We start from the raw sequence: 17,123 nt of genomic DNA on the forward strand, positions 1-17,123 counted from the left end.
TAAGTGTGAAACTACTTGCAAGTGTGAAACTGCTTATGGCGGTGGGAGATCTAGAATGGGTGTTTGTGTGGGAGCTCTGGAAGGGGTGGTGGGAGGCCCGATAGATATGTGGGGGCTGGGGGGGGCCCATAATTTTTTTTTGCTACGGGGCCCATGCATTTCTAGCTACGCCCCTGGTTACATAAACCTTTCCCCACCATTCCAGAGGAGTGTTTTCTGGCCAATAAGACTCCTCATATCAATTAGGTGCACTCCTTAAGCACTGGCGGATCCAGGGGGGGGCAACGGGGCAATTGCCCCCCCGTCCCCCGAGCTGCTCAGAAGTGGGGAGCAGCGGCGGGGCACAGAGAGATGAACGCTTCCATTGTGGAATCGTTCATCTCCATAGTCATCTGTATCGCCGTCCTCAGGACAGCGATACAAATGACTGTGCTGAGGCAGAGGAGGGAGAGGCGTGTCCCTTTCCCTTCCTCTGATAGGCTGCAGGCACTAGGCCGGCAGCTTATCAGAGGCCGGCGCAGGCGGCGCGATGACGTCATCGCGCCGCCTGAGCCGTACAGCGTGGGATACAGGCCGGAAGAGGCCTGCATCGCATCGCTGCCAAGGAGGTTAGTATAAGTGTTTATCTTTTTTGTGTACAATACTGGTGGCTACTGGCACATAATGGGGGCTCTGGCTACTGGCACATAATGGGGGGCTTTGGCTACTGGCACATAATGGGGGCTCTGGCTACTGGCACATAATGGGGGGCTGTCATTACTGGCACATAATGGGGGGCTGTCATTACTGGCACATAATGGGGGGCTGTCATTACTGGCACATAATGGGGGGCTGTCATTACTGGCACATAATGGGGGCTGTCATTACTGGCACATAATGGGGGGCTGTCATTACTGGCACATAATGGGGGGCTGTCATTACTGGCACATAATGGGGGGCTGTCATTACTGGCACATAATGGGGGGCTGTCATTACTGGCACATAATGGGGGCTGTCATTACTGGCACATAATGGGGGGCTGTCATTACTGGCACATAATGGGGGGCTGTCATTACTGGCACATAATGGGGGGCTGTCATTACTGGCACATAATGGGGGCTGTCATTACTCGCACATAATGGGGGCTGTCATTACTGGCACATAATGGGGGCTGTCATTACTGGCACATAATGGGGGGCTGTCATTACTGCCACATAATGGGGGCTGTCATTACTGGCACATGATGGGGGGCTGTCATTACTGCCACATGATGGGGGGGCTGTTATTACTGGCACATGATGGGGGGGCTGTTATTGCTGGCACATGATGGGGGGCTGTTATTACTGTCACATGATGGGGGGCTGTTATTACTGACACATGATGGGGGGGCTGTTATTACTGGCACTAAGAAGGGGTATTTTATACTTGCAAATTATGGGGGACACTGAGGGCATCTACTGGGGCATTTTATACTGGTACATTATGGGGGCACTAGGAGGGAGGGGGGAGAGGAGCACTATGGAGGCATTTACTGGGTGCACTATATAGGGGTATTTTATACTGGCACATTATGGGGGCACTATGGGAACATTAGCTCAACTGGGGGCATTACAAGGGGGTATTTTTTGCACTGTCACAATATGACAATTATTTCTACTTGGGAGGGCCCCATGGTATGACCCCCTAGTAGCAGCACCACCACCTTATTATGAAATCTTTCTCATTAGGATAAAGCACAACATCAGCTCCGCCGAGCCCCCGGCCAAAGTGTTGAAGTGGCGTCCGAGATCCCCAAGGGCCAAGTCAAGTAACTGTAAGTTTTCATGTGAAATATGTTTATGTTATACACATATAGCATACACTGTGCCCCACAATATACAGTATACCTCTACACTGTGTAGTCTGTTCTATAAGCACCATTGTTTTGTGGCGGCGGACAGAAAATAATCTGGAAGTGCCCCTCCCTAGACCAGGCTCTGGATCCGCCACTGTCCTTAAGGAGATATAGTATATAGTGTTGATCAAGCACCAAAGTGCTCGTGTGCTCGGGCCAAACACATCGGTATGCTCGTGTGTTCTACCGAGCACCCGAGCACAATGGAAGGCAATGGGAGAACCCTTGGCACCCCCTGCTCGGAAGAGAAGAGGGTGTCTGGTTCACAAAAAAAGGTTAGAAATTGATGGAAACCCCATTAAAATGGTTTAAAAAAAAAGCATTAAGAGGATGGCTGGATGTGTCTTGGACTCCAATTATCTATGACATACAATAAACAACCACACAAAGGCTATATTCCAAAAGCCAGGTATGTGGAAGCCAACAATCTATCCATGAGACACAGGCCCGGCGCTATAATAAGGAAGACCAAGCGGCTGCCTTAGGGCGCAGAGACGGGGGGGGGGGGGGGGGGACGCGGAAAAATGAAACTTTTTTTAAATACCCTGTATTTTTCGCCCCTGGGTCTTATGGGGCGAATACTAATGAAGTGCTTCATTAGTACCGGACGACTGGGAAGCGGTGAAGGATCTGTACTCACCGCTTCCTGGTCCTCCGCTCGGCTGTCTGCTGTAAAGGGCTGTGCACCATGTGACCTCACTGTGCGGAGCCTTCACAGCTGACAGCTGAGAACAAGGAAGAAGAGAGAGAACACTGGTGGTGAGGAGCGTCGGTGTCCAGGAGCAGGAGAGGTAAGTTATTTTATTTTATTTTATTTGTGCTGACATGGGGGAACATGATGGCTGACATGGGGGGCCATGATGGCTGATATGGGGGGCATGATGGCTGACATGGGGGAGCATGATGGCTGACATGGGGGCATGATGGCTGACATGGGGGCATGATGGCTGACATGGGGGCATGATGGCTGACATGGGGCATGATGGCTGACATAGGGGGCTGATGGCTGACATGGGGCATGATGGCTGACATGGGGGCATGATAGCTGGGGGCTGATGGCTGACATAGGGGGCTGATGGCTGACATGGGGCATGATGGCTGACATGGGGGCATGATGGCTGACATGGGGGCATGATGGCTGACATGGGGGCATGATGGCTGACATGGGGCATGATGGCTGACATAGGGGGCTGATGGCTGACATGGGGCATGATGGCTGACATGGGGGCATGATAGCTGGGGGCTGATGGCTGACATAGGGGGCTGATGGCTGACATGGGGCATGATGGCTGACATGGGGGCATGATGGCTGACATGGGGGCTGATAGATGGGGGCTGATGGCTGACATGGGGGGCTGATGGCTGACATGGGGGTCTGATCTGAGGCATTGGGGGTCTGATCTGAGCTCTGATTAACATTGGGGGTCTGAATGCTGGTCTGACCTGAGGTGTAATGGAAAATAAAACCTAGGTGTGTCTTATGGGCCGGTGCGTCTTAGAGGGCGAAAAATATGATCCTCAAACCAGCGATTTGTCTGAAGCAGAGAGAAGATACCAGGACCACACAGAGGAGAAGCCAGCTGCTGCAGATAGGACTAGGGCCAGGTGAGCTGCGGGGAGGGGGGGGGGGGGGGGCGCCAAAATGTAGCTTTGCTTGCGTTGGCAAAATTCCTTGCACCGGCCCTGATGAGACAGATAACAGCCAGCATATCTTACAATGGCAGCCTTGTGCACTATGAAACATTCCAAACCAGCTCTCATCTGACTGAGAGCCAGTAAACCTCAAAGTTACTTCAGATTTGTTGGATGGCTTGGGTGGACCTGTGCACCTAGATCAATATCATTAGGGAGACAAAGTTTTCTGATTGTCCTAACATAATATTCAATAACCTTTCTATACAGTTTTGTCATGTAATAACTAATTTGCATAAACATGGGCATATGGGAAAGACATGCAAATGAGCAGAATCTGCCTTGTTTTTAAGCTGAAAAACCATTTGCATGGAAAATTTGCGATCTACACTACTCATGAACAGCGTCATCTATTGGTTTCATAGTCTTATGACAAGAGTAATAGTATTGGCTTATACTGCAAGTAGGTAGGGATAGCAGGCTGGGTTCTAGTTCAGTTCAGGGACTCACTGTCCTCATCTGTCCCTATATACAGTCATTACACTTTTTATCTATTTTTTTAGGGGGGAGCTGAAGTAATAAAAAAACTGTGAATGAGCCATATAGATTTTTTTTTTCCATTACAACATCCCACTCTATGGGATACAGTTTCAGATGCGGTGATGTCTATAATATTAAATTTTCATTGTTTATTTTGATTTTTGGGAAAGGGGGGTTGGTTTGAATTTATATTGTGAGGGGTAGCTTTCTTTCAGGGGATCATCCTCAATGATACGGCTTCAGGACACCAAGTTTAAGGTCCAAACATTTATTGTGGCAAACCAGCAAAAGCAGAACAACAAAACAATAAACACTCGCCCGTCCAGGCTCTAACTAATACATTAACGTCCCTGACTCAACTATTAGGTACAGTTCACACCCTGTGAACCGATGCGGCTTTCCCAGCCAATGTCCCACAGCCTCCTGGCTGTACAGAGCACAGTACACTCACTGTCTCAAGTCTAATGTCTCTTGTGGGGTATTAAGGCTCAGTAGTCGACCTGACTCTGGCCCTGTGACCCTCCCAGGCGTTGCTGCGTCCCCCAACTCCAAGCTACCACCCAGCCTCGTGGCCCCTCAGCCTTGCCCTGCTGAGACCACACTCCCAGAGCTTCCAGGCCTCTGTCCACGAGTAACACACTCCCCCCTTTTACTGACACCCTGGGAGGTGCTTTATGCCAGCCTGAGTACCTCCAGCTGGTCTCACCTGTGGTGGAATAGGGGTATGGACCGAACTATGTGTGAGATCGGTCACTGTCTATATATATATATATATATATATATATATATAAAGAAGGAAAAATCCAAGGCAGCACACAAGTTATCCGTGAAAAAAAAGGGTGTTTATTGACCCATATGTGGACAGCAACGTTTCAGCTCTCTCAATGGAGCCTTTGTCAAGCCATAGTGTTCAGTGCAACATCAGGTGCTTATAAAGCATACAAATTTACAACAATCTCATTACATGATTATACATCAATTATATCAAAAACTGTAAAATATTCCAGTGAACATGACATCATAAAGTGAAATTATACACAGTGCATTCAAACACTGTACTATATATAAAACAGTGTCACAAATAGTAATTAAAAAACATCCACCTACATGATTGTGATACATACATATCATAAGGCAATCATCAGTGCCAGGTGCCCCTACTTGTGTTAATCACAAAACGATAAAATCTTTAACATATTTACTTCTAGATGTCCCATGTGCAGCGGAAGATCGCAGGACCCGTTCGGCGTCCGGAACTCGGCACTGCGCATGCGCGAGACGAGCTTCATCACGCGAGATGTTCTGGGTATGCGGAGATCGGCGGCCCACATCCAAGATGGCCACACGGCAGCACAGGCGAACTGGGCATGCTCATTCCCCACACTGGGCGGGTAGTCAAGCAGCATACATAGCGGTCATGTGAGGAGTCACATGATACCATCACTAGGCAACGGACCTGTCAACCTTTGTTTATAGAGCTACAGCAACGTAGCATAAGGGGGTACAGCGGACCATTCCAAATCTGTGGCACACACCACTTCTACATGTTGCCGCCTCGTCCCCAAATATTATACACGTTCAGGTCCATCTACCATCTCCATTCACACTTAAGCTCTCCAAGTATGCGGCCTCCATATGGAATACAATCAGAGGCAGCAAAATATGGGGGATCTAGTGAGCACAGGTGCGACCGTGAGGTAACACCCTGTCACAGAATCCCCAATAGGAGAGCCAAGCTAATGCAGTCACACAATACATGAGATCACCATCCCCACCGTACGTGTAATGTGGAAATTCGCTGCCACAGAACGCCTGCGTCACCAAGCACCACCCACAGGTGCGGGTCCCCGACGTCCGCCCCTCCACATCCTAGCGATCAAAAAGCTTGTGTTGATGTTGAAACGCCGTTCCAGTCCTGCCGTCCTCCAGTGCCAAAACATGTCATCCATTGTAAAATAAAGTGTCACTTTGATCTACAAAGAAGTGATGAATATAAAAACAATATTAGTTATTAGCTTAAACTATAGCAATTGCACTTGTACATGACCTTGTACATGACCTCGGTACATGACCGATTTTGGCCAGTGGTTTTGACCATATAGACGAATTCAAAATACCGCCATTATGTTCCTTTCGGAGAAGCCGAAACCTAGGTGACAAATTGGTTAGAACAGATGTTGGATCCAGGAAGGTTGACTGCAGCACGTATTTTGGCTCCACACGGAGGGGCTGTTATCCGTGCTGTAGTTGTGTCAATTGCCCCTATATGATTAAGGGTGACTCCTTTGTCAATCCAGCCACTGGGAAAACAGTCCGTATTAAACAATACCTTACATGTGATTCATCCTATGTTGTTTACTTGCTAACTTGTCCCTGCGGACTATGGTATGTCGGGGAAACAACCTGGGATGTCAAAACAAGGTTGAATCAACATAGATATACCATAAGGAAGAAGAGGCTGGACTTACCTGTTCCCAAGCACTTTATAGATGTAGGCCATCAAGAACGGGATTTAAAATTTAGGATTTTAGAACAAGTGCCCTTACCCAGATGGGGTGGGGATAGGACGACACGTCTGAAAAGAAGGGAGCTCTACTGGATTTATGAGTTAAAGACTCTTAAACCAACAGGGCTCAATGTTGATTTTAGGGTGGTGTGATGTCTCTGTTCATGTTGTATGTCTGTTTTCCTATAGGTATGTCTGTTGATGTGGGTTGTCCGAGTGATGTGTAGTGTCCCATGTTTTGTCCTATTTGTGGGGTTCTGGTGAATTGAGCCTCTTCTCTCTTGTGTAAGGTCATGTACAAGTGCAATTGCTATAGTTTAAGCTAATAACTAATATTGTTTTTATATTCATCACTTCTTTGTAGATCAAAGTGACACTTTATTTTACAATGGATGACATGTTTTGGCACTGGAGGACGGCAGGACTGGAACAGCGTTTCAACATCAACACGAGCTTTTTGATCGCTGGGATGTGGAGGGGCGGACGTCGGGGACCCACACCTGTGGGTGGTGCTTGGTGACGCAGGCGTTCTGTGGCAGCGAATTTCCACATTACACGTACGGTGGGGATGGTGATCTCATGTATTGTGTGACTGCATTAGCTTGGCTCTCCTATTGGGGATTCTGTGACAGGGTGTTACCTCACGGTCGCACCTGTGCTCACTAGATCCCCCATAATTTGCTGCCTCTGATTGTATTCCATATGGAGGCCGCATACTTGGAGAGCTTAAGTGTGAATGGAGATGGTAGATGGACCTGAACGTGTATAATATTTGGGGACGAGGCGGCAACATGTAGAAGTGGTGTGTGCCACAGATTTGGAATGGTCCGCTGTACCCCCTTATGCTACGTTGCTGTAGCTCTATAAACAAAGGTTGACAGGTCCGTTGCCTAGTGATGGTATCATGTGACTCCTCACATGACCGCTATGTATGCTGCTTGACTACCCGCCCAGTGTGGGGAATGAGCATGCCCAGTTCGCCTGTGCTGCCGTGTGGCCATCTTGGATGTGGGCCGCCGATCTCCGCATACCCAGAACATCTCGCGTGATGAAGCTCGTCTCGCGCATGCGCAGTGCCGAGTTCCGGACGCCGAACGGGTCCTGCGATCTTCCGCTGCACATGGGACATCCAGAAGTAAATATGTTAAAGATTTTATCGTTTTGTGATTAACACAAGTAGGGGCACCTGGTATTGATGATTGCCTTATGATATGTATGTATCACAATCATGTAGGTGGATGTTTTTTAATTACTATTTGTGACACTGTTTTATATATAGTACAGTGTTTGAATGCACTGTGTATAATTTCACTTTATGATGTCATGTTCACTGGAATATTTTACAGTTTTTGATATAATTGATGTATAATCATGTAATGAGATTGTTGTAAATTTGTATGCTTTATAAGCACCTGATGTTGCACTGAACACTATGGCTTGACAAAGGCTCCATTGAGAGAGCTGAAACGTTGCTGTCCACATATGGGTCAATAAACACCCTTTTTTTTCACGGATAACTTGTGTGCTGCCTTGGATTTTTCCTTCTTTATACCTAATCTGGACCAGGTCCGTGGCCCTTTTCAAGGTATTGCACCTGCTCATAAATTGTGTGCTGCTCTTCTATTTTTTACTATATATATATATATATATATATATATATATATATAAAAAATTGACATTTTTATTGGACTCCAAAATGCAATAATCAGATTGTAATTTGTATGAAATAATGGAATTTTATCCATTACACTATACAAAGATCAGTTACAATTCATTTCTGCCACCTGCAGACCTGAGTTGTAATATACAAGTAATTTAGTAGCTTAGTACAGGCTATAGCTTATAACAGCAATGGAACGCCTTCCCTGATCTCAGCCAGGGGGGGTTCTTCTGTACAGGAAGCATGTGCTTCCGGGATTTCAGCCTTTCAGATGCTGTCGTAACATTTGACCAGGGCATGTGAGTAGTTAAATGTCCGCGATCAGCATTACCGCCGATCGCAGACGTTAGCTTCTGGTGTCTGCTGTGTGAAACAGCAGGGAGCCGGTTGCTATGGCGCTTGCTCCACTCTGGAGTGGGCCCCATCTTTAAAGACCCAATGTGAATTAATAGGGGAGAGGTTAAGTGATTTGGGGAACATGTCCGTTCTTTGGAACAAGGGGTTGGATCACCCCCACTTAATTCAACCTATGTATCAGTAAGATGGAGTTGTGACAATCAGCTGTGTTCCTCTTTTATGAAAATGACTAGACGCATGATGGCTAACCACTCAGCTTTTCCTTACTATTTTGCATCTAGTTATGCATCCACTGGAGGATTCCGATTGGTGAGTGGTCCCTCTCTCCCCGCCCACAATGTCATTTACATAATTGTGCTGTACTTGTTTGCACAATATCTGCTTTGTGGTGTTTTTATTAATTTTTATCTATGATGAATTCAATTAGATTGTTTAGGTAATTTTATCACTTATCAATTATGTTCATTATGATGTCACTACCCGTGCTTGATGTATTTAAATCACTACAGTATGTTTGTATATTATAATGTGCTTGAAAAAAGCTCCAGGTGGGAGATGAAATGTTGGGTTTTTCAGGAAGAGAGGAATACATCTACTACTTTTTTTCACATCCCTGGAGTGCTGTGATCCTTTCTACAATTGATAGGTATACATCCAGTTACGTATCTACTTAGACTCTACATTCCTGGCTTCCATATGGATGAGTGTCTAGGCAGGACTGGTATCTAAAAAGTACTGATAGGAAGCCATCTTGGTTGAAAAGAAAGACACAAGAATTTATGAGCATTTAGCATTTCTATTCAAGAAGGTTGTGTTCTTTCATATTTGCCCATTATTAGTTTTGGACATAACTGATATACAGAGGAGTCCAATTTCTTGCACCACTGTTTAACTTTACTCAGTTGAATCAAAGGGTCAGCTAAAAGGTCTCTGGAATCAAGGTTGAAGAGCCTCATCATTTCACAATGATTAGAGTAAATATACTTTATGTGTATATATATTCACAAAGACAGACGTACAATCCCACACATCCCGGAGACCTTCACAAGCTGCTGGTGAGTATTATATTTCCAGTCTCCTAAATTTGGGGCTAATTCTCCTTGTCTTTCTGCAGAAATTTTTGATAATCTTCTTTTCTATTGGTGGCTTAGTTGCTTGTAGTTTGCAGTCATCCCATCTTGATGTTTGTTTTTCTGTCAATGTAATCTTGTGCTATGAAACTTGTCCTAACTATGGACTCTGATGGTGGACAATTTCTGAAGTTTCTATTTTATGGTCATTAACGGGATTGAGAACTCAACAGGCAGAGTGTTGATACCTACACGCAGGTGAAGCTCACCTGATAACTTCAGGTGGGGTGAATATACTGTATTTGGACATCTGCATTTGAGTGGGTAGATCTTTGTTACTTGCTAAGTTCTTGGGTGCTGCTCCTTCTGTCCCTAGGGTTGCACTAAATCACCATCATGAATATGTTTAGCTGCCATCATTGGACAGTGGAGCAGCTGCCTTAGGATCTACATATAAATGACTCAATTGTAATGATTTTCTTTTACCTGCCTATTTAACTATAAACCTTGCACCCAAATATTCTTAGATGGCTTTCATCTGCAGCAATTCAATGTTGGGCAGCATAACCAAAGGAGTCAAAACCAAGACATAAAAATATAACTAAATATACAATAACTATGCAATGAATACAGGGTAAATCTCAAAGAATATAGATGATGTAATTATTAGTTACAGTATTTATAGTGAAGAATGTCTTGTCTTTAAGGAACATGAGGGTCCTTCTGATTTTGGGAACTGTTCTGCTTTGTACATTGGTCCTTGCTGACCATAAAGAAGGCCATCATGAAGGAAACGATGACCACCATGAAGGCCATCATGAAGGAAACGATGACCACCATGATCAGAAACATGACCATGATCACAAAGATGGCCATGACAAGAAAGGAGAAGACTATCACCATAACATGTCCTTGTCCTGCCACAAGATAGCTCATTACAATTCATTATTCTCCTTCGACCTGTTTCGGCAGGTAGCTCTAGATCATCCTTCTGAGAACATTGTCTTCTCCCCTGTCAGTATTTCAATGGCATTTTCTTTCCTGTCTATTGGCGCCAAGGCTCAGACCCGCTCACAGATCATTAATGGACTCCGCTTAAACGCATCTGAGATCTCAGAACAAGAAATTCATGAATGTTTCCACAATCTTCTGGATCTCCTGAATGATGTGAAGCGGGAGGTCCAGCTCGGGGTTGGGAATGCTCTCTTCGTTTCCAAGGAATATAAGATTCTCCACGCTTTCCTAGATCAGGCCAAAAAGCTCTATCACTCAGAGGCATTTTCTACTGATTTCAAAAACACAGAAGAAGCAAAGAATCAAATTAACACTTACGTGGAGAAGAACACCCATGGCAAGATCGCTGAGCTGCTGAACAGTGTAGACGAGAATGCCATTCTTTACCTCATCAACTACATTCATTTCAAAGGTAATCCATCACTTTATAACACATAGCCCACTTCTCAGGGTAATGCAAATCGTTCCCTCTTCCCCCCAAAGCAGTGCCGGCTTACATTTGGAGATGTTGCCCAAACACGAGATAAAAGTCAGAGATAAATTTTGCTAAGTTAATGCAATCGTCTAACTGGATATTAGTATCTTCCAAAACTGTGATAGCCAGGCTTGTTTGTGGCATATAGGTTTGTCTATGGACTTATCAATAGAAATATTGGCTGCCATTTTATTAAAACTGAACCCCTAATGAGCCAGTTTAGTGTCTCCTGTACCTGGTGAGATTGATCACACAAATGATCCCACTGATGACTGATAGGTCACATTGTGGACAAAAATGATCATATATGTATTGCTGGTTTAAGAAATATAAGATGGGCGAAAGCAATAAAAAAATGATCATTCTTGAAACAAAATATTGGTCAGAAGGTATTGGTCAGGGGTTCAGGAAGAGTTGGTGCATTAGTTGACTCTGTTTCTACCCCAGTCAGGCTGTTTAACCTGGTACTGATTCTCTCTTCACTTCTTCATAGCAAAATGGCAAAAACCATTTGACGAGGAATCGACAGAAGAAGAAGATTTTCACGTCAATGAGAACACAACGGTGAAGGTGCCTTTCATGTTCAGAATAGGATACTACGATGTGGCCATTCACGATGACGCCACTGTGGTCTCCTTACCCTATAAAGGAGATGCCAAAGCCTTAATCATCATGCCAAATGAGGGGAAGTTGTCTGAAATAGAGAAACATTTGTGCAAAGAAGAAATTAAAAAGTTGAAGAAATCAATGAGCAATGAGTAAGAGATTATCTATCTATCTCATATCTATCTATCCATCTCATATCTATCTCTCTCATACCTATCTATCTGTCTCAGGGTTGCCGATTTTTCTTTTTCCTGGACAACTTATCTCAAAATCACAGACAGCCAACATTTTTATGGACAAATTGGAAAACCATAATGAACTATCAAGATTATAAGTAATACAGCTCTATAGCTCAATCTACTGATAAGAACTCCTTACCTCCACTTGCTCTGAGCTGTAAAATAATAATGATTACCACCAAAGTAATCTAAGGTTCAGCAGCAACCAATATAGTATGGGAGGCCGCAAAGGCATATATCAGAGGGATTTTCACAAAATACACAGCAGGGTATAAAAAAGGGCTAAGGAAAAAAATACTGGACATGGAACAAGAGGCGGAAAGATATGAAAATAAGTATACTGGAAACCCCACAGATAAAAATTATAAGGAATGGAAACTATGTGAGGGATAATTATGTTTTTGCACATATACCGGGTAAAAAGTTAGTGGCCTTGGTGGGGACCCAGATAAAAAAAAAAATATATATTCACTGTTTAGCAGATAAATTAGGCCACAAAACCACTGAACAAGCGGCTAAAATAGAACTGCTTAAAGAATACTTTCAAGATATGTATAGTAGTAAGATAAATAAGAACTTGATACAAATACAACACTTTCTGGAGGCTACTACTATCTCTACGCTAACAAAAGAGCAAAGTGAAAAATTTGAGGCCCCCCTAAATGCCTTGGAAGTGGATAAAATACTGTCTAGCATCACCAAAAATAAGGCCCCAGGAATAGACAGCATCCCGTTTGAAGTGAATGCTCAATATAAAAAAATACTAATCCCCAAATTATTGGAGATGTGGGAGGACTCGAGGAAGGTAGGGAAGTTGCCAGACTCATTGAGAGAAGCCCTAATTACATTGATTCTAAAACCTGGGAAAGACCCAACCCTTCCGGACTCGTACCGTCCCATCTCACTAATTAATACCGACAATAAAATTTTGGCCAGGATCTTGGCAGCTAGACTTAGAAGTGTGGTCTCGGAACTTGTTCATGAGGATCAGGTGGGATTTATGTCAGGCAAAACTACAACCGATAATGTTATGCGCTATTTTGTGAACACCCATCTTGAACCCACAAATTGCGGCGAACGGCTAATTGTTACCATTGACGCCTCAAAGGCATTTGACACTGTAGAATGGCCCTTTCTGTTTATAACATTGAAGAAAATGGGCTTTGGAGATAGCTTTATATCATGGGTAAGGCTGTTGTATACTGAAATTTCAGCAAAGGTTATACTAAATGGGGAATATTCTGATAATATTGGTATTGGTAGGGGGGTTAGACAGGGGTGTCCCCTTTCCCCCCTGCTTTTTGCTATAGCTATGGAGCCGTTGGCAGATATGATTAGGCAAGATAAAGACATCGTGGGTTTCAGGTTTGGTGCGCACGAGGAAAAAATTGCTTTGTATGCGGATGATATTATGCTGTTTGTAGGGTCACATAGATCACTTACGAAGATTTTCCAGGTATTTGATCAGTACGGCAAGCATGCCGGTCTTAAGATAAATTGGCCTGCGTCCCGATTGATCCTCTGAACAATTTTATACCAGGAGCATTGGAAATTAAGAAGAGCAATGAACCCGTTAAATATCTGGGTATTCAAATAACTCCAAATCCTAAGGAATATGTCCAGCTGAATGTGATCCCTAAAATACAAGAAATTAGGAAGAAAATAGACGTATGGAAAAGATTATATGTCTCGATGGCAGGTCTGATCTCCTTAGTGAAAATGTGCTTATTACCCTCCTTGAATTATATTCTGTGGAATGCACCGTCAATAATCCCCAAAAAAATATTCAAAATAATTGCCAGTCTTCTAATGGATTTGATATGGCGAGGGAAAAAAACAAGGATAAAAGCACAAATATTGTATATCCATGAGAGGGAGGGGGGACTATCAGTCCCAGACTTGGAATTATATTTTATTTCCGGTCATATAAAAAACATGATAACGTGGAGTAACACACAAAGATATAAGTCCATGATAGTAGGGATTAATGCAAGGTTGGAGAACAGTACTATCTTTCAGCACATGGAAGCAGGTGCGTTGGCACAACAGGGAAGTAGAAAGATACCGCTGTTTGAGCTGATGGAAAGGGTTTGGAAGGAAGCAAGGGCCTTCTGGACCCAGGCTGGACTACATGCTGACCCCATACTGTGGGATAATACCCACTTAAAGGGGTTATCCAAGTTATATTTATTGATGACCTATCCTCAGGATAGGTCATCAATATCAGATCGGCTGGGGTCCGACACCCGGCTCCCCCTCCGATCAGCTGTTTGAAGAGAAGGCGTGCGCGGTGTCAGCGCTGCCTCCTCTTCACTGTTTACCTTCTAGCCGTTGCATCTGCAGTGGTGAGCAGATGTAATTACACCCAAGCCTTCCTATTGAAATGAATGGGACGGAAAAAATATAGATTTTCTAGAATATGGCAGAAATGGTTGGTATAGGGACCTATACCAACGAATAAGGGGGGCGGGTGGGATATGTACGTCTTATTAAATTATATTAAATTAAATGTTTGTATGTTAAAAAACAATATATATTAATAAAAAATAAAAAAAGAAGTAATCTAGCTAAGTACCACCAGCCAACCAGAAAATTACGAACACAGGAAAGAAGTCGCCTATTTTTACGAACTGTCCAGAAATTTCCGGATGGGTGGCAACCCTGGTCTGTCGGTCTGTCTATCTATCTATCCATCTAATATCTATCTATCTATCTATCTATCTATCTATCTATCTATCTATCTATCTATCTATCTATCTATCTAATTATCTATCTATCTATCTATCTATCTATCTATCTATCTATCTATCTATTTCAGCAGCTTGTATTTTTAATATGCTCTTTTACTACTGTATTACTGGCAGGAATTTGCAGCCATCATAACCTTCTATGTAGAGCTTTCCACAGTTTCTTTCTGTACGTTCGTCACTCTTGAACACGTATTTCTCATTATCACAACCCTATAGCTTCTATACCAGCAATGTGTAGGAAGGTGATGTCCATGTGTCCACCACCAGCAATACAAAATCTTCAGGATCAGGACACAGTTATACATAAAGGAGAATATGGAGATGTGCTTCACTATTCTGATCAGTCCCATGTGTTCCCCTGTGGCTCCCACCTCCCCATATAACACGGCCATTAAACCATGTGTATGTACTGGAAAAAAGAGGTTCTGTATGACTGATGCAGGGATACGTATAAGAGAGGAGGACGTGTTTACTACAATATACTACTGCATATTATTTTATGGGTCCATTGTCTGCATTTTATTTGCTCCTCTGTTTACAAAGGTTTGTGAAGTTACGTTTCCCCAAATTCTCCGTCTCCGGCACTGTCAACCTGAAAGAAACATTAAAAAAATTGGGCATAGAAGACGTTTTCTCAGACAGCGCTGATCTTTCTGGTATTACCGGAGCACCCAACGTGAAGATTTCTAAGGTGAATTTTATCTATCTATCTATCTATCTATCTATCTATCTATCTATCTATCTATCTATCTCCTATCTATCTATCTATCTATCTATTATCTATCTATCTATCTATCTATCTATCTATCTATCTATCTCCTATCTATCTATTATCTATCTATCTATCTATTATCTATTATCTATCTATCTATCTATCTATCTATCTATCTATCTCATATCTATTATCTATCTATCTATCTATCTATCTATCTATCTATCTATCTATCTATCTCCTATCTATCTATTATCTATCTATCTATCTATCTCATATCTATCATCTATCTATCTATCTATCTATCTATCTATCTATCTATCTATCTATCTATCTATCATCTATCAATCTATCTATCTATCTATCTATCCAACTATCTATCTATCTCCTATCTATCTATCTATCTATCTATCTATCTATCTATCTATCTATCTATCTATCTATCTCATATCTATCTATCTATCTATCTATCTATCTATCCAACTATCTATCTATCTCAATTATCTATTTATCGATCCATCCAACAAAGATTTTAATAAGATTTTCTTTTTAACCTCTATAGGGTGTCCATAAAGCTGTACTCAATGTTAATGAGCACGGGACAGAAGCGGCAGGTGCCACCGCACTGGAGGGAACCCCCATGATGCTTCCTCATTCTGTTAAAATCGATCGTCCTTTCCTTTTCTTATTGTATGACTACATAACTAAAAGCATTCTATTCATGGGAAGAATTGTCAACCCACAGAAATGATTCTCTCCTAAGATGTCCTTCAATAAAACATGATGGTTTATCAGTGTTGTTATATTTTACATCTCTGCGATATTTAGACACTGGACGATCATTTTCTTCCCCTCTCATGAGTTGGCCAACATGTGGGTCCCAGTTAGGCTCCTCTCTATTATATGACACACAGCCCATCATAATGGGTGCATATTGACTAGATGGCCCTTGCACAAATACCCTATTGTTATAATGGCAGCCCGTGCCAGCCACTACCGATTCTCTGAGCAGACCTCGCTGCTGCTTTACTCATCAGATCAGTTCCTGTGTTCCTTCAGCGGTTGACTTTAGACCCAGCCGGCACCATTCCCAATGTTCTTCAGCTGCAGTCCTTTCCTCCATGTCCCATGGGCCTGTCTTTAGGGAGTGTGTGCTCTCACCAACCCTTAAAGGGCCAATGCACATACCATAGTATTCCCCAGACAATGGCTGTGGATTTCTTGGTATCTAAAGCACCTGTCCCTTTGGGAGGGTGCCTGAGCTTTAGGTTCCTAGTTTGTTTCTCACCAGTTTAGGTGTATTTTTCTATTGTCTGCCTGTGCCGCAACCTCTGCTAGATTACTGACTCTGGTGTCAGAACGGACCCATACCCCTTTGACCCTTTGCTGCCGGCCCTGGTCTAGAATTAGTTTTACAGATTTGCACATATGCTGTCTGCCCTGACATTGGCCTGTTAACTGACTATGAGTAATGCCTGTTCCCTTGGTGGTTTGCACCAGTGTCTCTGACTCCCATGGGTTATCTGTTCCAAGAGGTAGAAGCCTGGTGGCTCCCCAACAGTTAAAGAGGTTATCCAATGTCTAAAACATGCCCCTCAATGCCCTGGGCTATCATGTAAATTATAGTTACCCTGCTCCCTGGCATCCGTGTTGGTCCTGATCCCTGCGCGGCCACAGCTGCATCTCCCT

General features: G+C 43.5%; 1 protein-coding gene across 1 annotated transcript; it reads left to right on the plus strand.

The window, feature by feature from the left end:
* The first annotated feature begins 9,466 nt into the window (after positions 1 to 9,466).
* LOC120982610 (alpha-1-antitrypsin-like) lies at positions 9,467 to 16,205 on the plus strand. Its single transcript, XM_040412885.1, has 5 exons — positions 9,467 to 9,623; positions 10,346 to 11,064; positions 11,621 to 11,885; positions 15,266 to 15,413; positions 15,997 to 16,205. Exons 1-5 carry the CDS (start codon positions 9,556 to 9,558, stop codon positions 16,183 to 16,185), a joined length of 1,389 nt encoding a protein of 462 aa, XP_040268819.1. The 5' UTR covers positions 9,467 to 9,555; the 3' UTR covers positions 16,186 to 16,205.
* The last annotated feature ends 918 nt before the right edge of the window (positions 16,206 to 17,123 follow it).

Source organism: Bufo bufo, chromosome 11 (assembly GCF_905171765.1).
Source record: "Bufo bufo chromosome 11, aBufBuf1.1, whole genome shotgun sequence".
In the NCBI taxonomy this organism is placed as follows: Eukaryota; Metazoa; Chordata; class Amphibia; order Anura; family Bufonidae; genus Bufo; species Bufo bufo.

What these genes read in the sequence shown, in the direction of transcription:
- LOC120982610 (XM_040412885.1), top strand. Translation starts at nt 9,556, where the DNA reads ATGTGTATATATATTCACAAAGACAGACGTACAATCCCACACATCCCG. An exon ending in AAGAAATCAATGAGCAATGA is followed by an intron (nt 11,886 to 15,265) that starts GTAAGAGATTAT and finishes CTGTTTACAAAG; the next exon opens with GTTTGTGAAGTTACGTTTCC. An exon ending in CCAACGTGAAGATTTCTAAG is followed by an intron (nt 15,414 to 15,996) that starts GTGAATTTTATC and finishes TAACCTCTATAG; the next exon opens with GGTGTCCATAAAGCTGTACT.